The 25,077-nt window shown below is 50.7% G+C and overlaps 2 protein-coding genes across 3 annotated transcripts; one reads left to right on the forward strand and one right to left on the reverse strand.

Moving 5' to 3' along the window:
• Positions 1 to 541: 541 nt before the first annotated feature.
• On the reverse strand, positions 542 to 16,398 carry FAF2 (Fas associated factor family member 2; the record flags this gene model as incomplete). Its single annotated transcript, XM_082006119.1, has 11 exons — positions 16,218 to 16,398; positions 9,012 to 9,080; positions 8,439 to 8,573; positions 7,659 to 7,735; positions 6,353 to 6,491; positions 4,945 to 5,030; positions 4,773 to 4,864; positions 3,149 to 3,326; positions 1,558 to 1,729; positions 1,198 to 1,341; positions 542 to 724 (listed from the first exon to the last, which is right to left on the reverse strand). The coding sequence occupies exons 1-11, from the start codon at positions 16,278 to 16,280 to the stop codon at positions 542 to 544; spliced, it is 1,338 nt and encodes a 445-aa protein (XP_081862245.1). The 5' UTR covers positions 16,281 to 16,398.
• Positions 16,399 to 17,203: 805 nt separating this feature from the next.
• CLTB (clathrin light chain B) lies at positions 17,204 to 22,313 on the forward strand (the record flags this gene model as incomplete). Of its 2 annotated transcripts, XM_082006422.1 has the most annotated exons (6): positions 17,204 to 17,387; positions 19,101 to 19,147; positions 20,433 to 20,550; positions 20,855 to 20,966; positions 21,391 to 21,444; positions 21,950 to 22,313. In XM_082006422.1, 6 exons carry the CDS (start codon positions 17,204 to 17,206, stop codon positions 22,119 to 22,121), a joined length of 687 nt encoding a protein of 228 aa, XP_081862548.1. In that variant the 3' UTR covers positions 22,122 to 22,313. The 2 variants fall into 2 exon arrangements, with proteins under 2 accessions (XP_081862548.1, XP_081862549.1); XM_082006423.1 differs by lacking the exon at positions 21,391 to 21,444.
• Positions 22,314 to 25,077: the final 2,764 nt, after the last annotated feature.

A 25,077-nucleotide genomic window follows, 5' to 3' on the forward strand; every position in this document is an offset into this window, starting at 1 on the left:
ACGGGTAAGAATCGAACCAGCTCTTTATCAAAAAGTTAATACTAGAGTCAACCCCATTCTCCTTTGGTCATTACAAAGCAAGAGAAATATTAAAAGAAAGATATTTATACACAGAGGGAAGCTGAAAAGATTCTGTCCAGCCCTTCCCCCCCACCCCCAGCACATTCAGGTGCCTGGTCTTCCAGCTGTCAGGAGCAGCAGAGTATCAAATCTTCACAAGATGTCAGGTTGTTGGGGTTTTATTATTATTGTCGTCAATAAAAGCAGTAATTACCAAGAGCTGCCATTCCTGTTCCTCCCCTGGGAGGGTGGAGGGGCAACACCAGCTCCCCTCCCTCTCTGCCCTCCAAGTGTAGGGGATGGCTGTGTACACAGGTGTGCAAAGACGTGCACACACCTCTCGCCAGTGCACACACACAGCACAGCTGGCACAGGCGATGTGGTCTCTGATCCCTCATTTGTATGCAGTCTTTTAAAAAAAATATTGTATTATAATAATAATATGAATTTCTCTTTCCATTTTGTGTCTTCTGGAAAAGTGTCAATCGTCCGTGAGGTCCTGAACAAAGAGGACTTCCGTGTGGCTGAGTCCAGCCTCCTGCAGCGTGGGCGGGTTGGGCCACTCCTCTGTTGGGAGGCAGGGCAGGACACGGCGAGGGAAGTTGGCCTCAATCTGGAACTTTTCAGGGCTTTCTTTCAAGGAGAACAAGAAGTCATGGATCACCTGGGAAAGCACAGAAATAACTGCCAGCTGGGGGAGCAATGACACAGCCAGACCTGCATCCATAGCATCTCATGGGGGAAAGGTTACCAAATTTGCACCCTCACTGCACTGTAGACACGAGAGAGCAATTTTCTTAGTATGCATGAAACCAGACATCACAGTAGTTGGAGTCCAGACATTGTTTCTGGGTCTTCCTACAGTCTTATTTAATAGAGAGCAACAAGAGTCTCAGCTTTTCAGAAGAAGGAAAAAAACAGGTTCTTCCATTTTATTCCCCCATCTAATCTCTCTTTTAAGCTGGTGGGATGAGGACACAAGACACACTCCTTACCCAGGAACAACTCTGCCTGCTGAGGCTCTCAAAGGTCACCATTTGGCAAAGTCCAATGGAACCAAAGCTTTGCTGAGCCACCTGGCAAGTCTCTTGACCCTCTTTTACTCTGGGAAGACCATCAGCTCTGCCCCAAACTCACCGTCAATGACTGTGTGAAGTGGAATCGCCGCTCCACTCTAGAATCATTAGGCAGCTTGAAAATGATCTTAACACTCTCTGGGTCATCAGGATGCGGTTCGGGAGGAAGGCATTCAGACTTCCGCTCCTTCTCCTCCTGCAGTGTCTGCAAAATAAGGAGGGAGCAAAAGCAACAGGCATGCACCGATCAGACCTTTATGCTTGTCCCTTGCAGCACAGCTACTTCAGGAGGCTTGGAGGACACTCAAGCATCAAGACAAGCAGCTCCAATCTGACAAGAAAGCCCTACTGCACTGCTCCTTCACAACACAAGCATCCAACAGGGCACAGCAGCCGCCCCAGCAACTGAGTTTGCTCTCACCTGTCGCCGTCTCTCCTCTGCTAGTTTTTGCTGCTGCACTTCCTCCTCCTTCTTCTTCTTCCTCTCTCGTTCCTCCTTCTTCTTGCGCTCCTTTTCCTGGTCTGCACGCAAGGATGCCAGATATGCCTCGTCCTGCTGCTGCCTCAGAACTTGGGTTTGGTTCCTCTCTTCCCTGCAAACAGGAGCAGGGAACAGTCAGGACTAGCAGGCCCGAAAGTGAAGGCATGGCAGGCCATGGGTGCAGGTACAGCCTCAAACTTGTAGGAGTGCACACATCAGTTAACACCTCATTTAGAGGGCTGAGTACCACAAGCAAGCTGAGTCTCTGCAGTCCCCAGCACACAAACTGTTTCACTAGGCTGAGTGGGAATGAACTGAACACAAAAGATTTCTCACCCATTGTAGCTTGACAGAGTGGACAGACAGCACACAAGCAGTGCCCAGGACTTCTGCCTCATTCCTCAGACTCTTCACAGTTTTATCTCCTTCAGGTAATTCCTTGTGCATTTTAGAAACTAGAGGCATCAAAATGTGTTACTGGGTCCCCCACAGAGACCACAGAATCATTTAGGTTGGAAAGGACCTTTAAGATCAAGTCTAACCATAAACACAGCACTGCCAAGTCCACCACTAAACCATGTCCCTAAGCAGCACATCTACATGTCTTAAATACCTCCAGGGATGGTGACTCAACCGCTTCCTTGGGCAGCCTGTTCCAATGCTTGACAACCCTTTTGGTGAAGAAATTTTTCCTAATATCTGACCTAAATCTCCCCTGGTGCAACTTGAGGCCATTTCCTCTTGTCCTATCACTTGTTACTTGGGAGAACAGACCAATACCCACCTTGCTACAACCTCCTTTCAGGTGGTTGTAGAGGGCAATAAAGTCTGCCCTGAGCCTCCTTTCCTCCAGGCTAAACAACCCCAGCTCCCTCAGCCACTCCTCGTAAGTCTTGTGGTCTAGACAAGTTGCCCTTCTTTGGACATGCTCCAGCACCTCAATGTCTTTCTTGTAGCAAGGGGCCCAAAACTGAACACAGTATTTGACATATGGCCTCACCAGTGCTGACTACAGGGGGACAATGAGGGCAGGCAGAAGACCAGAAAGTTGCATTCTACTTTGTACACAGCCTGCAAGTCCCTCAGGGACTAGAGTTCATGCTCACAAAGCACTACCAGTAACGCAGTCATCATTCAGGACAGCCAGCCCAGGCAGCAACACTTTCCCACTGACTGGCTGCAGACACCAGCTCTCCTGCTGCCTGCCATGCCTTTGCTCCCAGCTGACTCCTACTGGCTATCGTCCAAGCTTTACCTGCAAAGCTCTGGCACGCTGCAGAAAACAGTAGAGCACTCATACCCACCTTTTAGTAGCAGGCCTGTATGGGCAATGCATCCAGCTCCCTGGCTATAGGGTAGCCTGAATTTATAGACCAGTGATCCCACTGGAAAGAGGGGAGCCCATGGGCTGTGTTACACAACAGGAGATGCTGACCTACCTGCCTACATACGGTGTCTGCAGGGAGGAAGGGGGCAGAGCAGACCCTGCCTCCACAAGGTCTGCATTACTGGAGCTCAGGTCCCATCATACCTTTCCAGGCGTTCGGACACCAGGTACGTCTGGTTGGCATTCATGATGAACATCAGTTGATTAATGAGGTCATCAGCCTGGATGAGGCCTTCTAGCCGCCCAACTACTGTCATTCTGCGATCCTTCAGCATAATCACAGCCAGGAACGGGTATGTGTTCTCTCGCAGAGCCTGGGAGACTGGTAAACAGGCACAAACATCACCACAACCACCCCATCCAAAAGGGTGAGCAAGGGAGTACAGTACAAATGCTTTCCATCACCAAGGGCCTAGGAAAGCAGCTTCCCACAGCCACTATCTTTTCCAAGGCAGAAAAGGCCTCAAGGCTCCATTTTGTCAAACTAAACCCTAAAAATAAGCAATGGGAGGAAGTGGCTCGGAGCATAAAGACTGAAGGGGAAAAACACATTTTCAAATGACCAAAAAGGTTCTTGAAATCAAGTGGAAACTAAATTGCTCTGAATGTCCATTCAGAATGGGACCAAGAGTCCCAGGTTTAAAATGCAGGAAGAGAAACACAGGTCAAGCACAGGGAAACATTTGCTAATATTAAGGATGGCCAGACTCTGGAAGATACTGTCATAGAGAAGATGGCAGGGTGTCCACCCTGGACATTTCAGACCAAAATTAAATTGTTTCTGCTAGAGGCAGGCTCTGTCTTGAGACAGGAAATGAAGCAGATCAGGAGCTTTTAAGTTACTGTTCACCTATGACTGATCACCATCTCCTCCTCAAAACATGCATGGCACATCACGCAACTTGGAGTTGTCATTACCAGTGAAGACCTCCAAACTAAATCAGAGCAACCCATGGATTAAATGAAAGCCCACGATCTCCTCCAACGTTGCTTTCTAGGCTGCAACTCCAAAGCACTGCAGTAATTAAACAGCCATAAGTAAAAGAACGTCTCCCTAGAAAGCTATTGTTTCAAGGTGTCGGTAGTTGGTAGCTGAACTACGAAGCCAGGAATGACCCAGATTTAGAAACAGAACTCCCAGCCTCTCCTGCAATGAAACAGGAAGGCTCAGAAGAGACACAGGAGGCATGAGGAGGACTTTGGGAAAAGCCTCCATTTGCAGCAAAAACCTACCAAAAAGCTGGCAGGCCAGGTATCAACAGCTCTGGAAAGATAGTACTGAAAAGGACCTCACTGTGGACTTTCAAGGAGAGACTGGGTGTGGGTGGGGTGAAGACAGCTGTCTCAGAAAGGGAAAGAATGCACCTAACAAGTCACTCCTGGCCTCAGGCATAATACAAACCAGTGTTAAGGGCACAGCTCATTAGATACTTGTTTCTGCACTCAGTTTAATCCTCAGCACACATCCACCAACCCCCATTAACACACCGCTAAAAGCAGTTTAAATGTCTGCAAAGAGCGCATAGCTAGGACTGCCCAGCAACATATGGAACAGTGGAGGTTAAGAACAGAAGATACTTCCCTGGCATCCAAACAGGCCCTCTAAGATATCACACAAAAACCAACATGTATTTTCCCATGCAATCCTGAAATCTTGTCTGCTTGCTCAAAACCCAATAGGGTTTCAAATGCTTAAATTTGTCAAAGAGCATTTAGCTTGTTCCAGGGACAGGAAGGGGTAGGTAAAGGCCAGGAGGGACACACTCACCTCTGTATCCCTCTGGTTTATTGGTTGAGCAAGCCCAGAAGAGCATTCTAGTGTTTATGAGGGTGATCACCTCAGGTACGCAGAGTGTATTGCTAGGGGATGAGAAGAGATTGTGTGAATGAAGCTGCATTTAAGGTGCAAAGAGAACTATTTGGAAAACTCCCCTACCTACCGGCAGAATTCATCTGTGTCTTGGTGGTCATCTCCATGAAGATAAACCAACAGGAAGCGCAGCTCCCGCTTAGCATCATTCAGTGCCTTGGCATAAGAGCAGAGGAGGTAAAGTTATAGGGTCTCTAGGCAAGGGGAAAGCAGCACCCACAGGACTTGTGTGACACGGCTCAGCAACATTTACCTGGGCCATTACTCTGCCACTAGCACAGTTTTAACGAAGCAGCAGTGGAGGACAAACCCGTCAGACCTTCTGACTAAACCCTCATTTAAGGGGGCTACAATGGTGTTCTTTTACACTCCCTTCAGGATGTGGCTTTGGAGAACACTGAACTCTAAGTGGAGCCAGGTAGGCAACTGTGTGGATTGACAACCCCCACCGCCCTGCCAGACTCAGCTGGCAGTGAAGAGCCCGCCTCCATCCCTCAGACTCACAGCAGCCAAGGCTGAGCTTTCCACTCTAGCCTGTACAGGACACAATCTTCAGACCATATCAAATGAAAAAGCTACTAAAAAAAGGTACCTCAATAACATTCCAGGCCCCAACAAAACAAAAACACAACCAAAAACCTTTTTGCATCTTCAGTCTCTGGATTTCACCCACCCAAGAACATTTCTGACGAGACTGTAAGATAAGTGCACAATAGGCTTCTTGTTTTACTGGCACTGAGTTTTGGTAGACTAACCATTCTGTGGTTATTTAAGTTTGGATTCCAGGCAAGACAGAGGGGCCTAGAAGAGTTGTGGAGGCAGCAAGCTCCATCACTGTGCAGCATGGAGCAGATACAGATCCCACATTCTTCCCTGGCACTCAGGAAGTGGCACTGATGCAACTGTCTGCTGGGAAGCACTGCAGCAGGCCCTTCCCTTGGCTAGGCTGAGAGAAGCTGCAGAAGAGGCAGTACCTATCACGTCATCCCTCTTCTGAGAGAAGGCCATCAGCCCAGATGTAATGTACAGAACTCTCACCTCCCATAACTTCTTCAGGGGCTCCCTCCCTCAGTTTTGAGGTCCCGCACCAAGTTCTGGAGTTTCATTAGAATACAAGCCCAGGCAGTCAATCCCAATTTGGTGAACAGAAGGACAGACTCTGGCATACCACATCAGTTTATAAAAACAAAGGCAGGATTACAAAGAATAGCTGTTGGCTACAGAGCCACAGACGGTCGAGGAACAGTCAGAGCAGCTTTGCTTTCCAACTTTGCAGGCTTGGCATATCGTCAAGCCTGGCAGACACTGGTTTTCCAATACGCTTGTTCACTAGCTCTCCATTACCCTGTTACAGAGTTTGGAGACAAACACTGGGCTTTTAGATGAAAAGTGGTTTTGCCATGTAGGCCCTGATACCATCTGGCAAAATCCCCACTCTCCATCTCCCCAGGATCTATGCACCAACATGTGACACTGACCTGGCTGTAAGTTCCCTGGTAGAAGACAGGGTGTATCCTCCCATATTTTTCCTCAAACATATGAATAAACGAAATAATGTCACCCACTGGGTCAGTGACCCGACTACGAGGATCAGGGCGTATAAAACGCAGAGCAAACCTAGGAAGGAAGCAAAGGACACTGGAAATTCAGCTTACTGGCTTTCTGAAGAACAGGTTTTCTTTTCCACAAACAGTCCCTGGTATTCATAAAGAGGAAAAAAGTCACAGCTGAGATCCTTGAACATTTATAATCACAACCTAAACTGCCACCTGCTCCAAACTGATACCATTGCCACAGAAGCACCCCAATCAAATAGTATCTCATGCCAGGCATCAGCAAGTATCTGAATTCTGTGTGTTTAATAGTTTCAACTTCCTCTGAAGCATCAGGGATAAGCCACACCAACAGTATGTTTGAGGAACTTAGTTAAAGAGAGACTAATAAAAGCCACACAGTTTTGTCCAGATAACTTTGAAAACTGCTTTTCTGCTATTCCAAGACTAACAATTCCAGAGTGCAAAGAGCTGCAGAAAGGGAACATTACACTAGGAGTCCAATGAAGAAAGAAGAAACAGTCGTTCCCCTGAGGCTGAAAAAGCTTAACTGCAAGGCAGTATCAGCCTTGTTTAGTTCTACTGATGTGTAGAAGTTATGAACTTTGGAAAAGCCTTTAAGGGGGACAAAAAACCACAACATAATACAACAGGGTAAACTGACAAAACACCACAGATGGCAGGACTGCTGGATATTTACCACATTTCAACATTCCCTTCTCTCTCTATCAGTGCTGTAAGGAGGCAAGATGAACTAGTCCTTTGGGGCAGTAAAGGGAGAAGAGGCAACAGACACCAAAGGGGAAAAAGCAGAGGTGTTTACAATTTGGGTCTTGCCAAGCACCATACAGGGATTAGGGCAGGTTAACCTGCAGCCCACCCCAATAGGACATGATTCTGGTCAAGCTGCTTGTCCAAGAATATTGGACAGTTTGACACTATGTTTTGTGTCCCCTTTGCATGGCACTCAAACTATAAAGCTGTGTGGAATTAGCACTCCAATTAATATTGCATTTGTAGAGCTGCAAGATGCTAATTTTCTCTGCAACAAGATTTCTTTCTTACTAAACAGCATAGGAACTTTACAAGGCTACAGATAAAGCCAGTTGAGCAAATAAATAGAAAATCTGCCATTAGACTTAAAGATCCAAGTGACAGAGGTACAGCCAAATCTAAGCTAGAGTATGCCTTGATGCAGTCGATATGTGAGTCAGCACAAAAAAGTACTTACCTAAATATATCAAGTAATGTGTAATATGTAAATCGGAATGGAAGCATTATGAAGTAGTAACCCCATCCTAACAGGCCCTACAATTAGAAACAAAGAATTAGAACAGTCTCCACCCCAGGAACAGGGCTCCTAAAGCAAAGTGCCCAGCAGCATCAAGCACACATATACACACAGGAGTATCAGTACTCTGACTGCCACAAAAAGGTCAGCAACATTTCAAGGGTTCAGACAGATCAAATCAAATTTAAGTGACTGACACTGTTCATTCAGAATTCAACGTGCCACGTGTGAACACCAGCATCAGTGACTATTCAAGCAGCAATATTTTTGCTCGGTGCTAATTTTCTTAACTGTACAAAGGGATTAACAGCACAGAGTCTTACAGGTGCTCATGCAAATTTGTTTGTGAAACATTAATGGAAGTAATTGACACTGTATTCAAGTTAATATATGTTTTTTGGGGGGCTCTAAAAAGAAAAAAATATTAGCACTCTGCCATGAGGGAACAGTCCTTTGTTCCAGCTGAACTCTTCAAAAAGCTTTACTATGCCACAAAGTAGTCTCATACTGTGAATCACACGATGAAGAAAATATCCACAGTAGTAACGGAGGCTGAAGGAGTAGCTCATTCTCAAAACATTTTGTTTTCAGAAGAGAAAAATATTTAGAAAGGAGATTAACAACATACAAAGAAAACAACTCCTTTCCCTGCATGCATGTTTTGTTGTTCACAAGGAGTCACCCCAGAAGCAGGACAAAATCCACTGTAAGATAACTTGCCCTTGGCTGTGGCCTTGAGACAACATAGCTGTAGATCCTGTGGTCAGCTGTATTGACCTGCAACGGTCGTGATGGAGGAGGATTAAAAACACTTGGGACACCCTCTTGCTCATTCAGTCGGTCCTGTACAGCTGCCTTTGACACAAGAAAGAGCAAAGAGAAGTTTCAGACATTTAAACATAGCAGAAAAGATTTTTTTTGTACTTTGGCCACTAACAATAGGTATTATTTGTCCACAGCCCCAGAGCACTGGATAAGCACAACTCATTGCAAACTGTAACAGCCAATACCCTTCTGTATGGAAAGCCTTCTCCATGGCAGCCTGCACACATGCCCTATGGGAAGTTACACAATGTGCCAGTCAAGTGACTGTTCACAGCCATAACAACTCTGCTGCATGCCTCTGAAACCAACTCTCCAGCAATATCAAGATACTGTTATAAAGAACTACTCGTGTAAATTCAGGGGTTGACAGATTAAATCTTACTGGTAGGACCCTCCCTCCCCTCAGAGCACTCCGTTTAATCCATGTACTTGGGAAATCACCACAAAGCTTCTTTGAAGTGGTGGTACCTCTATGTTCCAGTTGTGCTGCTCCAGTGTGTGACGACATTGGTCCATGGACTCTATGCCAGTCAAGTCCTAAGAAGGAGAGTAAGAGCAGGTTAGTGCCAGGAAAGTGCTGTATTTTAACTGTTCTTTGCAACATGTAGACACAGACAGGTGTTACCACAATACTCTTCTTTTTTTAAAGTGCTCTGCTCTCTGCTTAGGAGCAGAGCAACCTGAACCAACCCAAATCCATAAATGCACAGGAGGCCTTAAACAAGCCTTTGCACTCCTCCAGCATTAGCCGATTCTCAGCCATGCCCAAGGTCTGTAACTACAACTGCGCTCAGCCCAGTCAAGTCTAACATGATATTGCCCGCAAGTTTCACTCTGGAAAGATACACTAGGCAGATGCCCTCAAACTCAAACATCACCTTGAAGCATCTCCTTAAAAAGACAGGCAAAGCATTTCTGAAAACCCAAGATGACCATTGCTTCACTCACTGCAAGCATAAACAGAGACTAAAACCAAAATGAGCTAAGCACTAATGAAGGTAGAGTTTTCCAGCATCACAGAGGATTCTGTAGTAAAAAAATAATCCAGTCCAACTCAGACAGGACCTGAAACAGAGCACATAGCCCAAACACACCGGCAGACCTCCAAGCCACTGGGGTCTCAAGTCAATGTTTGGCAAGGCATATTTTAACCCTATGCCAATCAGAACTTCTGCACAAGAGATCAAACACTACTTGTTATTACAGGAAGCCCCATCAGCACCTCTTGAATGGAGACAAGTCTTTGCTGAAGTGAACATCCCTGTCACTGTGCCACAGAAACACACCTCTCCCCACACCACTCACTGTAAGGTGTTTGAACAGACATTTCAGGGTTGTATACCACACCTATCGCCTCAGAGACGAAGCACACTTTCATGCAAAAGCGTAAAGCCACAAATGTGCTGCCACTAACCTTTTAACAACAATCCTTTGAATCAGTCAGTGAAAGATCATTACAGGTGACACCATTAACAATGCTGGCAATTTTGAAGGAAGCTACTGTTATTTTAAAATTAAAAGGAGTAAAAAGGGTTTTTATAACTGGACTATGGAAAGCCAAGAAAGCAGTTATACCTTCAGAAAAAATAATTTAGCTTAGATACAAGATGGCAGAAGCAATAACAAGAATTGTCACAAGCAGTGTAACAAATTCAACATAAAAATATGCTGGTGATATAAGGAGACTGTTAAAATATGACAATTTCTCCATCAAGGTCATTCTTGACAAGAGAACTCCACAAATTCTTAATGCTTCATATTCTCACCTGGTGGGTTTCCCTCCAGACTCCTCCCCAGCCAGTGTAATGCTACAGAGGGTGCACCTTCCTCGGGGGCGCAGGGACTGAGCTGAGAAGTGAAGCAGGCTGCTTTCCCACTGGACTGCTCATACTGTGACAGGTGGACCCTGCCGCCCTACAGTCTTGTGAGCTGAGCTACACAAGAGCCTTGCCTGTCCTCTGCCTGCCGGTTCCACGCGCTGTTCTCTGGCACCTGAGAAGATCTCAGCCATGCAGGAGTTTGGCAAATAGCTGGGAACTTTTGCTCTCTGCGTCTGTCATACAGCAGAGTGTAGCTTTTCTGCAGGAGGCAGCTTGTGACGATTGCCAACACAGAACACTGACAGTAGAAATCCTTGTGCATGGTCTCTACTACACCTTGTGATCCAACCCATTGTTAGCAATCCTATTAAGTTCTGTGCGTCATCTCCCCCATTTCTTGCTTCATTTAGAAGCCCCTGAGGCAGTCTTGACAAGCTGACCATTCAAGAATGCAATAAATTGGATTTTTGCTGGAGAAGGATGGGGCATCTCTTCCTTTCCTGGCCCCCATTGATACATTCCACATGCTATTTCCACCCAAGTCACACAGTGGACAAATGCCCTATTCAACCTCTGGGCTCAGTTCAAACTTTTGAGCATTTCTTGGCTTCTTTCTCATGAAGTCTCCACAGATCTCTACCTTCGCCCCAATCTACAGGGCAAAAATAATTGTTTCATTCTGCTGTAACAAAACTGGACTGTTCAAGCACTGCTGACATTAACTGTGATTGCAGTCACTCAGAAAAAAAGCACTTCAAGTCACTGCCCAGTGGTGTATAAATATTTATTAAAAAGTAATTCTGCAGCAAGCCTTGCAAGGGAGCACTACAGAATTGACTGTCATTGAAGAAACAAAGCTTAGTGAACTCAGCTGTTACTGCCAAAATACCTTCAATTATCACTCAGCTTCATAATTTAGCATTTTAGTTTAACTATCTTTCTTTAAAGATGTGCTTCACTGAGTAAAATTTAGGTTTTATATTCTGATTTTTTTAATCCCAAACTCCTATAGAAGGCACTTTATTGCCCTTTTAGAAGGACACCTTAAAAGGCACCTGCAATTTACTCAATTATTTTATTTTACAATGGAGTCATAATATGTGTATTTCAAAGCCTGGAAATTCTGCTGGTGTTTGCAAAATTTACAAGATTCAGAAACTCATTCACACCTTTGTCTCTAAAGGTCCAGATTATCACTCAACACTAATAACATGTTCATGACTGAACATTCCCTCCTTTTTAAATTATGCAAAATGCTTTAGCAGTTTAGGTCAGAAAGCAGCAAAGTAACAGCCATGCAGAACTATAAACAAGCACTTAATGAGCACTGAATCACCGCACCATTTACAAAACCAGCTAACTTCACCCCTTCCCGACCACCATTACAGCAACAGGCACACTGTTGGTCAGATCTTCTACAACAGCACTTCTCCATGGAGGTGAATCTACAATTTGTTTCTTAGCATCTTAATACAGTTGCTCTCAACACGAAACAGAAGTGACAAAACCACCCCAGCAACACTGTACCTACTTCTGACAAATGAAGCTGCACAATTAAACATTGCAGGAAAAATAAATTGCCTGTGTAAAGGCAGCTTTTAAAACTGAACACCTCTCTGAATATTACTTTGACATGCTCTGTAAGACAGACACACTACGGTTCCAGGATGTTCTGGAAGACACATAGGGGTTCAGAATGACTTGGACTCAACGTAAGGAACTGTAGGAAGATAGCTGAACTGTCAGTTAGACAACACTTGCTGCTCAAGACTGATACTGTTGATTATCACTCTTAACCACCATTTATACTGTTATCTCAGTACCTTCTACAGCCACTGCTTCACCTTAGTCACAGAAACAGATTAGAAATTTGAAACACATCATTTCCACTGCACCAGTTATAGCATTTCTGGTCAATCTTGTGGCTAGCTGCAAACTGCATTATTCACATGCCAGACAAACAAGCATGTTCTTAGTACCGTTAAGGCCAAAGGAACAAAACAGTATCTTCAAATCAGTTGGTAACTGCTAGTTTCCTATTCACTGTAGTCTCTCATTAGCTGCCTCAAAGCCATATATCTTACACAGACACAGTAAGTAACAAAAAGATAAGGCCCCCTGCAGTTAAAATTAATCCCATTAAACTAGCACCCACAAACCATCAAATAAATGTAGATCCAAGCTCAAGACAGTGGATTATATTTAGAAAACAAAATATTAAGCACCACAAATGCAGGAAAGTTCAACACTGCCTTCTCAAACACCACTCAAATCAACATGCTACCCTAAAACATACTGAAACTGCTGGATATAATTACTTGCATCTCTCACCTTTGAGATTGCTCCGAATGCTAAAATCCTCTCAATATTGAAGTAGTGCAAAGTGCAATTCCAAACTTCAAAGGCAGAAGGAATACCCCTGAGTGGACAAAGGCTGTAAACAGGACTTACGAAACTGTTCCCTCTGCAGATACACTCATATGTTGAAACACAGCATTAAGAGATGCAAATCCACAGGACTGTAACTGGCACTGCTCTTAACTCCCAACCCACTGCCAAATTCCAGAGAATTATGTTTCTAAGGGTAAAGAACATCTGACTTGAAGCAGCTAAAAAGTCTTTACCAAGAGAGTTTCTCTTTGCATATTACAGCAAATGCCTTTATGAGGGTTTTGATCAATATGCAATACACTGAATAGGAAAGATGCCTGGAGTTTCTTATTTCCTCCTTCCTCTTTAATTTAAAGATGTTTTCAATGTTTTCCCCAGCTGAAGTCAGAGATGGTATCATGAGTCCTAACTTTTTCTTTTGCAAGTAACACTCCATTACTTTATATTAGCATATTATAAGGTTAGACATCAGCCCAAGTGTAATGGGCACAGATCAATAACAAGATCCTACAAAAGCTGCTCTGCTATTTCTTTCATCTCCAGATGGAACTCTATCTCCACAGATTGCTTAAGCTGTTCACATCAAGTTTCTCTCTACAGATGTCAAGACAGCCAAGTCTTGACAGATGAAAAATTTAGATGCTTTTATTCCTTTATATTAGCCAATGCTTTGGCAGTAAATGGAAGGCTGAAAGCATGCAAGAGCTCTTTGTTGCTTTTATTTCAAGTTCATCCCAATTATCTCCCCATATTGGTACTTTTTTTCTTTATTCTATTAACCTGCTATAGCAGAGTGGCAGACAACTGTCCTATTCCAGCCCAGTTGGTAGGAAGAGAGCTGCTACTTTCACCGTTCTGCTAACAGAGCTGTTTATGTGAGCACTACCAAAACACATCAAGAAAACATCAGTGGAACTAATGCAAAGCATGTATTTAAAGTGCAACCCCAACAGCTTAGGCCACAAACAGGACAGCAGGCATTCACCTCTACCTTGGAAGGAGTAATTTACAGCAGAAGTAGAATAAACAGTGTAGAGCAACAGCATCTTCACTCAGAACAGCTGTTTGCTGGGTGAATGGCAGCCTACAGCTCTCACTCAATGCTTCCCTTCTGGCTCTCCATTTAACCATAACACTATTGAAGGCCTTCTACTATTCCTTACCACATCTTTGTTTTCCCCACTCCCTTCTTTCCTAGCCCACTATCCTGCTTTATTTACATTGCAGTGGCATGCAGCCTTCTGTGGAAGTACAACACTCTGCCACCACAGAATATTGCACAAATTACTTACGAGTGCATCACAACAGAAGTGTAAAGTTATCTTTGAAAACATTTAAGTGTCCCCTGCAAAGACAGTGGGAATCCCTGACAGGCTTACAAGCTAGCTGTAACAGTGTTTTGCAGCAATAGCAATGTAAAAAAAGATTTGAGAGAGACTTAGCCATCCTCTCCAAACAGCAAATACTGTTTAAGTCCAGCTAAAGGAAACAAGAAAAAAAATCTTTTCCAGGTGGACTGATTTACTCTTTCATTTCAAAGAAACAAGCAGGACTGCATACCTGAGCCCCTTTCAGCCAGGTATGAAGTACCAAAGCAGAAGGAATCACCAGTGAAAGTCTGTCACTAGCTCAGCCCTGGTGAAAAGCTTATCCCATATACCCCAGGGGACAGAAGAATGAGAGGATCCTGGTATCAAAGGCTTCTAGACTACAGCTTTCACATCAGGCTCTGGACAGTAGCTCTCTAACTGAAAACTTTCTCCCCTTTATAGTCTAATAAGCATTTCCTCCCACTTCAAACCAGGGATCAACAGGAAGCTGGACTAAAACCTGAATCCCTCCTGACTCCTTCTGCTTCCCCTACAGCCCCCAGTCTGCTGCCCATGGCAACACCAGGTAGCATTAGGAAAACAGGATTCTTTAGTTTCACAGCTGCCCACAGGGTTTTGAAAATAGCAACAGGGACACTGATGAGTGCAGCTGGTCCTATCTGTCCAGATTCAGTAGGTTAAGAAGTACTATGGGATCTTACAGCAAGAGAATGGGAGCTGGGGGACAGCTTTTGCACATATATTTGTGTAGCATAAGGCAATGGCTTAAGCCTCATACACTTACCAGGGAAATACCAGCATTGGGAAAGCAATGGTTAACATTGCTCTGCTTCCTTTGTCTGTAAGTTAAGATTGCCCAACAAGCTTAATTTGCAGTAAAGATTTAGAGGGGATATCTGTAAAAAAAAGTTTCCTCATTGCCATAGTCACAAAGAAACACTACAGTATATTAATTACATTAGGAGGTTGTTGAATCCCCCTGGCTCAGAGGTAAAGGCTTGGCAAGCATTTGTCTGGAACAATCAGGAACACGTGCACCTCTCTCAGCTGTGGAAGGCAGGGCTGGATACCTCTGAAGTGCCTTTAAGCCCTATAATTCTACAGTTACATCACACCAAAAAATGCAAAGCATAGTCTTAAAAAGTGAATATGAAGCAACAAATCAGACAAAACACTCTTGAAAGAAAATGCTGTGTTTGTAAAATAACTCTGCAATCCAAGTAACATCACATGATGTCCTACAAGTCAGAAACAAACCCAAGTCACCTGAAAATAATACTAATGGCCAGCCTGTTTAATTACTTCTCACTGAGCAGCCCTAAGTATTTCAACTCCACAGCACTGTTTTCTCCTCAACAAGCCACATCTGCAGATTGGGGTTTTTTTAATTATTCAACTGCTGCACAGCTCCAAGGCCCTGGCAAACCAAAGGTTAAGCAACCCAGCCCATGTTATGCAGCAGACAGCAAGATTAGATCATTACAATCCCTAGTGGCCTCCCCCAGTAGGCACTACCAAACAGTGAGGGTTAGAAACAATTTTCTGACAAACTACATTCCACTGAAACCCACTGGCTAACCCTCCAAAGACACCAGAAATTGTTCTCCCATTCACCAATAATGACAACAAAGGGAATTTTTCAGACTATCTACTTAAAATGGCCGAGACTTATGGAGGAGGTTTTTTTTGCATACGGAGGTAATAGGGTTTATTCAGCAGTCACTTCCTGCCCCCCAATTAACGATGACAGAACACCATTCCTAATGAAGCGCTCAGGGCACGCATAACACCGGCCAGCTCTGCAGCGAAGCCCCAGCCCGGGGGGAGCCCGAAGCCCGGGGTGCCCAAATCCCACACAGGAGCTTCACTCACCCCTGTGGAGAGCACCCTTGCCCCCGCAAGGACCGGGATCACAGGAGACTCTCGCCCCCTACTCAGGCCTGGCCCGACACCCCCGCACTGCCGGACACACTCCAGGCGAGGCCTCACCCGGCTCTCAGTGAGCGCCGTACCCCACGGCTAGGCGCAGGCTATCAGGACCCCAGCGCCGGCGGGGAGGGCCAGCCCAGCGCGTTCCGTGCCCACGCGCCGCCCCTACCGGCCGGTACAGGCCCCCCCCCCCGACGCGGCACCTGGAACTGCAGCAGCTTCTCAGTCTGCTCCGCCGTCAGCTCCCGCTCCTCAGGCGCCGCCATTTTGCTGCCGCCTCTGACCCGCCGCTCCGTCACTCTCCGGAACTGACGTCTCCCACCTGCACTTCCGCCCCGGCTCCACGGCGCGCGCGTGCGCGTGGTGCCGCTGTGAAGCCAATGGCCGTTTATCGGCCGCAACCGGAAATGCTCGACCGCGTTCCGGAGAAAGCCGAAGTGCTCTCAGACCTATCCATAAATGCCCGAACCTCATCAACAAGGCTCGCCCCTTTCGGCTGTTGCGATGGGCGTACGAAGAGCTCCGAAGTGTGCCGAAAGCCGCTCGGGCGTTTCCGGAGCTGGCCGGGCGCGGGAGTGGGGTGGCTGCCTTTGACTGTGGGAGCAGGTCCCACGAGTGGGGGTCTGGAGCCCGGGGCGGGCCGCGGCGGGAGGGAGAACGGAGCCGGAGCCCCTTGGGAGCGGGTTGGGCTGCCTGTCACAGGGACGGCCTGTCCGCCACCGGGTGGGTCCTGCCCAGACACCTCCCGTGAGGCCGCCTCGCCCCTCCACCAGCGGCGGCTCCACCCAAGATGGCGGCCGCCAGCCAAGATGGTGGCTGTGAGGGGCCGCCCGCTCCCGCCCCGGAGAGCTACGAGTGCGCGCGTGGGTGTGGCCGGGACCACGGGCCTGCGAGCCCAGGGGGAGGCGACCGAGCAGCTACAGTCCGCCAGGCCCGCGGTGGGGCCGTGCCCAGCTCCGGCTGGGAGTCTGCTTGGCGCCGGCCGCTATCGGGTTGCAACTCGCCCCGGCCGGCGGCCGGGCGAAGCGCCGGGAGGCGGGGAAGCAGGACGCGCCCAGCGGCGCCGCCCCGCCGCTGATGTCAGCGCGGCCGCCCCGCCCGCTGCCACCGCCGCAGTGACAGCTCCGCCCGGCCCCAGTCGGGCCCAGCCCAGCCGAGCCGAGCAGCGGAGCGGGCGGGCGGGCCGGCCATGGCCGACGACTTCGGCTTCTTTTCCTCGTCCGAGGGGGCCGGCGCCGAGGAGGACCCGGCCGCCGCGTTCCTGGCCCAGCAGGAGAGTGAGATCGCGGGCATTGAGAACGACGAGGGCTTCGGGCCAACCGACGGCGAATCGGCCGCCGCCCCGGCCGGGCAGGCGGCCCCGCCGGAACCGGGTGAGCGCCGCGCTGGGCGGGCAGGGCCGGGGCCCCGCGGGGCCTTCCTGACTGCGCGCCCGGTGGGCGCGGAGGGGGGCTGCCACCCCCTGGGTGTAAAGGAGGACTGAGCCCCTTCTTGCCCCAAGCTCAGGGAGGGGTTCCCTCGAGGCTGCGCCCCCGTGGGATTGGGGTTCCCCGTGGGATGCACAGCATCCCCAGCGGGTGATGGGGTCCCTGCTGCCCCCACAGTGGGCAAGTGACAGGGTTCACCAGTGGACCAGGCCTACATCCCAGTAGCGACTATCTAGGACCTGTGCTTGGTCCCAAAGGGCTTGATGTGGGGTGAATCCTGAACTGGGACTTGACAGTTGTGGGATGATTTTTTCCCCGTGTGCTCAGGCTGGGTTCCCTGGGTTGGATGGAATCTTGTCTCCATGTCTCAGTGCCTCTACCCAGGGCAGCATGAGAGGCATCCAGGCGAAGCTGAGGAGCAATGACAGCTGTGTCACTGTCCCCACAGACAGGAGAGCCCTTTGGGGTGCAAAATGGAAGGCATTTCCATTGGGGACATTGTGGTCCCAGGCCCTGCAGATAGAACGTGCTAATACTGATCTTTTGCCTCCAGTCTGCGGGGCTTTGGTAGGTAGCAGGGGCTCAGGTCTGCTCTCTGCATGGACAAGGGATGCTGCTGCCACAGTATTCTGGCTCCTTCCCCTAACCCAGGCCCACAGAGCCTTCCTGTGCTGGCTGCAGAGCAGTGGTTTCACCTCTCCGCACATAGGGCCGCAGAGGCAGACCTGGGCCTGACAAGGTGTTGACAGCCATGGTGATAAATGCAGTCAGACAGGCTGGAGCAAGGTGTAGTTGGAGCTGCACCGTGGGGGCAAGCACCATGGGAACAGCGCTTGCTTGAGCTGTGCTGTGGCTGTGCAGCTGCATGTGCCTGTGCTGCCTGGTAGAAGCCCTGTGGTCATCACTGGGGAGAGCTCAGGGCCTGGAGTCTGCCTCCTTCAAAGCAGCAGAGCACCCTGAATGAGTCTGGCCTTGCAGCCCTACTGTGCAGCTCACTCTGTTTTCTGGGGCTGGGGGGAAGATGGGGCTGTACCCCAGCTGTGGGTTTCAGTGGTGCCTCATTCCCAGCCCTAACCTTGCAGCTTATCCCAGGGGCATCCCCCGAGGTGGGCTCTCGAGGACCTTGGCATGCATGCCTGCCCTCCTGTCCTGGTGGAACACACTGCAGTGTTCCTGTGGGCTCTCTCCCTAGCAGGTTTGCCTTCCTGTCACAGCCCCACACTGCTGGGCACTCAGCTGACAGCTTCTGGGTCACCTGTCTGTATCCGTTGGCAGCCTGTGCCTGGCCACTAGCAAGCTGGGGTTGGTCAGGTTGCCTTTCTACAGTCAGAGCACTTGCCTGTGTCCATCCCTGTGCCTGGAACAGTTTCCCTAATCTTCCGATAAGATAAAACACCAGTGAAAACAGCATAAAGACATAAATGTCCGGAGAGGCTTGTCTGGGGGAGAGAGAGGTGCTGGCTGAATTCCAGCAAGGTCAGGAGATCACAGGGACTGGCCCACGCATGTGGGGCTGTTTTGGATGGGTGTGCTGGGCTGGAAATGGCACAGCCACATCCCACAGGAACTGACTTGCTGCTTTTTCATCAACACCAGCCCCTCTGGGATCACCTGCAGCTGCCATAGTTGTGTTTCTCTTTCTCTCTCCTTTTTCTCTAGCTGGTTTCCAGAATGGAGGAGCCACTGTCAATGGAGATGTCTTTCAGGTGAGAGCTCAGCCCCTTGCCCCAGCCCAGTGGTACTAAGGGGGATTGGGTGGGTATGGGGCCAGCACTCTGCTGGTGTGCCCCCAGGATTGACTGGACTTTGCTATCCGGTCCCAGAACAGCTATGGCGTTCGTGGGAAGGTCTGGGTCTCGTCGGGGAATCCTGGCCACTCCATTCTCACCCCTGCTTAAAGGAGAGATTGGTCCTGCCTGCCATGACCAGCCCCAAATCTGTTTGTGAGTGGCCTGTGCCCTGAAGGAGTGCCAGACCCTAAAAGCAGATGGCAAATCCTCCATTCTCTACCAGAAGCCCCCTCTGTCCAGCCTGGGTAGCTCCTGGAGGCCTCTTAGGAGCATCTCTTGGCAGAGTCGAGAGTAAAGACAGGGCTGCCATGGGGCACTTGCTTTGCTGTGACCTTGCTGATGAGTTCTGGCAGCATCTCCCATTAAACCCACCTGCTCCAAGTGTGTTTCATGAGGGCCACCTGTCTCAGCTCCCTCTGGGAGCATGAAGCCCAGCTCTGTTTGCTATAGGAGAAGCTGTGCCAGCATCTGACAAGCCCTTCACCCCACTCATTGCCCAGCAGAGTGGCATGTGCATTGTCTGTGCCTAATTTACAGGATCATAATCACATTAGAGATGAGGCAGACTTAATTAGATTGGGGATCTTGGAGGAGATCTGTAATCTCATTGCTGAGCTCAATGTCGGGCTGGGCCTCCTGGCCAGCGGAAGGTGTTAGGAGAAGTGCTGAGCCTGGCAGGAGCCATACAGGCAGCTCGGCTCGGAGGACCAAGGGAGGCTCTTGCCTGCGGGCTGGTGTCCAGGCAGAGCATGGTACCTACCTTGGGCCCTGCCTCTTGCCTGGACTCTGCTGTCTATTGTGGCCAAGCCTGTAATGATGCTCAGTCCTGGAGCTGCCTCAGCCCAAGTCAGGGCCAGGGAAGTCCAGTGCTGGTGGGGAGCATGTCACAAAGCCGGTGGCTGTCCTCTGCTGTGGGGCTGTCAGAGGACGCAAGAGCTGTGTTGGCAGCGATCAGCAAGTCAAGGAGGGAAATGCTGGGAAGTCTTTCTGGGTGACAGGGCCTGGGAGCTGGGACAGCAGCTTGAGCAGCGCTTTGGGGACACTGTCCCAGATGTCCCAGGCTGTCACCCTCCCTACTTCCTATCTTGGCTTGTCTGAGTGCTGGGAGTGTGGAGTCCTGCCCTGCTGCCAACCCATCAAGGTGGCTGGGCTGGGCTGTGGGAGGAGCTGGTGCTGATGGTGAGGTGCTCCTCTCCTGCAGGAGTCCAACGGCCCCACGGATGCCTACGCAGCCATAGCCAAAGCTGACCGGCTGACGCAGGAACCTGAGAGCATCCGCAAATGGAGGGAGGAGCAGAAGAAGCGTCTGGAGGAGCTGGGTGAGACCCAAGGTTGTGTGTGGCCATGCTTGTGGCACACCACAACGTGGCAGTTGGGGCCTTTGGGGTCCCTCACCTGATGGTGACCCTGCTGCATTCCAGAGAGGTGTCTTGTACCCCATGCTGTGCGGGTGCCCCTGCCAAAGATCTGCTGTCCTTGGGGGAGTGATGCCTTTCAGACAGAACTAGCGGGGACTGGTGGCCAGGGCTGTGGGGCTGCAGCTGTCCTGCCTGCCGAGGGGCTGCCCAGCAGACCCAATGGGTGCCAGTCTGTCTGATGGGGTCTGTCTTACCCTGGCCTTAGATGCGGCATCAAAGGTGACTGAGCAGGAATGGCGTGAGAAGGCCAAGAAGGACCTGGAGGAGTGGAACCTGCGTCAGAATGAGCAGGTGGAGAAGAACCGGGCAAACAACAGGTATGTCAGGGTCAGCACAGCTGCAAGGGCTGCGACAGGAGCTGCTTGCAGCCAGATCTGCCTTGCTGGGATGTCTGGGGGCTTCTGTCCCCACAGTGGGGCCCAGCCCTGTGAGGATGGAGCTTTGCCAGGCAAGGGGAGAGGTCCCAGGGCTTCGAGGCTCCTGCCCTGGCTGGGACCACACTGGGATCGCCCTGGGATCTCAGTGCCTCCTGCCCCAGCGTGGGCCTCGCATCGAGGCAGGTTTGGGGCACTATCTGTGCAGCCCTGCCATCACCGGCTGCTTTTCCTGGTGCGATGTATGCTGTGATGAGTGGGTCACACTCTGTGGGAGGATGCTAACCCCCTCTCTGTTTCTCTCTTTCTAACCCTCTGCCTGCCTGTCTGCTCTGCGCTCTCTCTCTGTCTGTGCCTCGGGGGCTAGGATCGCTGACAAAGCCTTTTACCAGCAGCCGGACGCCGATGTCATTGGCTATGTGTACGTGCCTCTTGCAGACTGTATCCTGCCCCACAGGGTCTGGGGGTCCTGGCCCCAGCACTGGCTACCCACCCAAGGGAAGGGGGGATGCTGGGAGGTACTGGGCTCTGGTGAGGTCCCGGAGCAAGGACGATGCAGCTGAATGTCTCCAAATGTTAGAGTCATAGGAGGCAAGTGGAGCTCCTGGAAATTCCCCTGTGATGTGATGGCTGGTTGAAGAGGCAAAGCCGTGGGGTCTTGTGCCTTTTGGGGGACTGCTCTAGGGGTGGAGAAGTCTTGGGAGCAGGCAGACACCCCAGTGCCAGATGAATGATGGATGAATGATGTCTTGGGTGAGTGCAGCCAACAGCAGCCTTGAGCATCATGTGTCTCTGGATCCCAGAGGATGCTGAGCTCATTGTCTGGAGCAAGGGGACAGGAAGCAGGGACATGAGTGGTTCCCAGACAGAGGGGAGGGTCTCCTTGGAAAGGGTTCTGCCGGTGACAACCCTCAATGTCTCTGCAGGGCCTCGGAGGAAGCATTCCTGAAGGAGTCCAAGGAGGAAACTCCAGGCTCTGAGTGGGAGAAGGTGGCCCAGCTCTGTGATTTCAATCCCAAGAGCAGCAAGCAGAGCAAGGATGTCTCGCGGATGCGCTCGGTGCTCATCTCTCTCAAACAGACACCCCTGTCCCGCTAGCTGCTGCGTGGCACAGCCGGGAGCGCAGCAGGGCAAGGCCAGGCTCACCGAGCCAGGCGGCTTCATGGGGCCAGCCCAGGAGGGGCCTCACCCTGCCTGCCCCCTACTCCCTGGTGTGTGCCTCGGCTGCGCTCGAGTCACTGGTTGTAACTCTCCCCATGGTTTTCCTTTGCTTAAAAGGTGCATTGGTCTCTTTTTACACTTATTTATTACTGTGGCATTTCCCTGGGAAACAACACTGGGTGGCAGACCTGAGTTAGTGGGAGAGCCCCTGGCCTGGGCTCTGCAGGAGGTTGTGCCCAGGGGTCCGGCTGAGTTGGGGGGGAACACTCCCAACTCGTGTTCCCCACCTCACCCCTATGCTGGTAATACACCTGCCTGCAGCTGTCCTGGTGCTGGGCAGCTGCAGGCATGGCAGCCCCGTGTCTGGGCCTGTGTCCTAACCCCACGGCAGCAATCCTAATGGCACCCCTGGCTCCCATCTGCTTTTCTGGGGCGGTTTAGAGCAGAGCTGGCTGCAGGGCTGGGAGGGTGGAGGAACGGCCCTGACTCGGCTCCTCACTGCAAGGTCCTGAAGGGAGCACGGCCGCAGCGTGATGCTGCCAGGCTAGTGGGGACTCAGGAATGGGAGTGCAGGCACCCAGGCTGGGCCAGGACTGCCAGCAGTTGCCCCAAGCCCAGCAGACCTCTCCCCAGCCTGGCTGTGCACCCCAAAAAGCTGGCAGGGCTCTGAGCAGCAGTTGCAGTATCCGTGTCCCATCTGCCCTGTGGGGCTGCTGGTGCCAGGCAGCATGGTTGTGCAGGGCTCTGAGAAGGGGCCACGGGGTGACTGTGCAGGATGTTTTCTGTCCCTTCCCCAAGGCCACCAGCAGTTGGGAATGTGGGGTGCCAGGCTTCAGGCACCCTTGCTCTGCTCCTTCCTCTGAAACTAGGATGGGCTGTGTAGTTGCAGGGAAGCAGGCAGGAAGGTCTAGCTGCTGTGGGGCAGGTTGAGCCCCCAGCTCCCTAACCCAGGAGCCCAGAGCAGGACTGGGCAGAGTTCTGGTGCTGGGGCTTGTGCTGTCCCTGGAGAACAACCTGCACATCTAGTCTGCACCTGCTGTATGGCTTCTCCCTGGCCCCCACTGGATATGCATGCCTAGGGCAGCATGGCAAGATACTTCAGTCCTGCTCCCTGCCCCACAAGGCACATGCTTTCCAGCATGAACACCATCTTTCTCTCCTTTGCTTGATGAGTCCAGCACCCGCCCCTCCAGCTTGGTGGCCCAGCCCAGGAAACCTGCAAAACCCCTCTGTAGCAGGAGACGGGCAGGCCTGTACGCACCTTACTGTGGCGCACCTACCCTGTGCCCCAGGTCTGGCCTACTGGGGGCTTGGGAAGGGCTTGTACCAGTGGGCTGGGAGGACATGGAGCAGAGCTCACAAAATGTTTGAGCCTCACTGCAAAGCCCTGCTCAGTGCAAAAGCAAGCATGCAGAGCTTTCCTGCCCTGTAGCTATGGCTCCACGAATCAGGAAGGTGGTCTGCTCTGCTGCTGCAGCCCTCGTGGGGTGACTGGGCACCGCTGGCTCTGGGACACAGGCTCAGCAGCAGGGTTGATAGGGAAATGGGTGCATAGGGAGTCACTTGGTGTTGTGTGCTGAGATTGTGTCGCCTTTTCCGTAGGCTGATCGCTCCTACTCTGTCCCCCTGCACTCCAGCATGTATAGGCAGCTCTGCTGCGGTGTGGGATGGATGCCGATGCAGGATACCTCGGGACTCAGCTGCCTGTCTCTGCCTTTCACTGCAGAGCAGTGGGCAGCGCCTCTGGCTGCTTCCCACAGGCAGGGAGCCCCCTGCGCTGTAGCCCTCCAGCCCGCACAGGCAGCCAGACCCCTGGGTCCCCCAGCTGCTGTGCACCCCGTGTCAGACAAGGTCAGCCAGCTCCGGGGGAGCCGTGCCCACAGCTGTTCCACATCCCCTCAGCTTTGGTATCTGTGACTGTTCAAATTACCTATTACAATAAACCGACATCTCCACTTCTACGGGGCACTGTCATCTTTCTACTTCAGCAACACACACGTGTATTTGGGAGGATCCACAGTTAGAGCCTTCTGTGGAAAGGATGGGGATGCAGGAGCCACATCCTACAGGAAAAAATAGGAACAAAGGCCAGAGGGTTTGCGCTTGGCTGGAGGAGACAGCAGCAGCAGGACTAGGCGGGGCGTTGGTAGCTCTGCTTTGCCCCCAGGGAGTGGCAAGCTGCTGCTTGTCCAGACAGGCCGAGCTGCTCCCCAGTCTGCTGTGCCCATCTCCAGGCTGCCCGGGCTGCCACAGGATGGTGGCTCACAGATCTGGCCACTGGCTGCCTCTCACACCCCTGCTCCAAGCTGGCGGGGCTCAAAGTGCCAGCGAGGCAGCCAAAAGCGGCTTCTTCTGGCAAAGACATTCTATGCAGGCAGCAGCAGAGCCTCAGGCTCCCCAGTGCCGAGGCAGAGCTCACCCTGCTCAGTGCTGGCAATAGTTTGTCCCCCACCCTTGCGTCTCAGAAGTCAGCTCTGGTGGGCAAGAGCCTTCCCTCTCTCCTTGCGGAGGCCCAACAGCACAATTCCCTGGATAGGACAAACTAAGCGCTTCTTTGCAGGCAGAAGTAGGTTTACCCCTCACCCTGTCCTCCAGAGAAGCTTGTAAGGGCAAAGCAGGATCAGCAGCTGCAAAGCCACTGCAGGCCAGGGAGGGCCAGGGCGCAAGCACCAACATGCAGACACCCAAAAGCAGCACCCCAGGCAGCTCAACGAGAGGAGGCCCTGCACCACAGTTAGTGGTGTCTATGCCCCTTTCCCCCGCAGATACGCTCTGCCTACAAACAGATATGAGCTGCTGCAGCCATGCAGGGAGCAGAGTCTATGGCTCCATGTCTTTCCGGCCCTGTAGCCCTGACACAGCAGAGCACAGCCTTGATGCTCACACCAAACCC

This window comes from Phaethon aethereus, assembly GCF_964289735.1.
Source record: "Phaethon aethereus genome assembly, chromosome: 14".
Classification (NCBI taxonomy): domain Eukaryota; kingdom Metazoa; phylum Chordata; class Aves; order Phaethontiformes; family Phaethontidae; genus Phaethon; species Phaethon aethereus.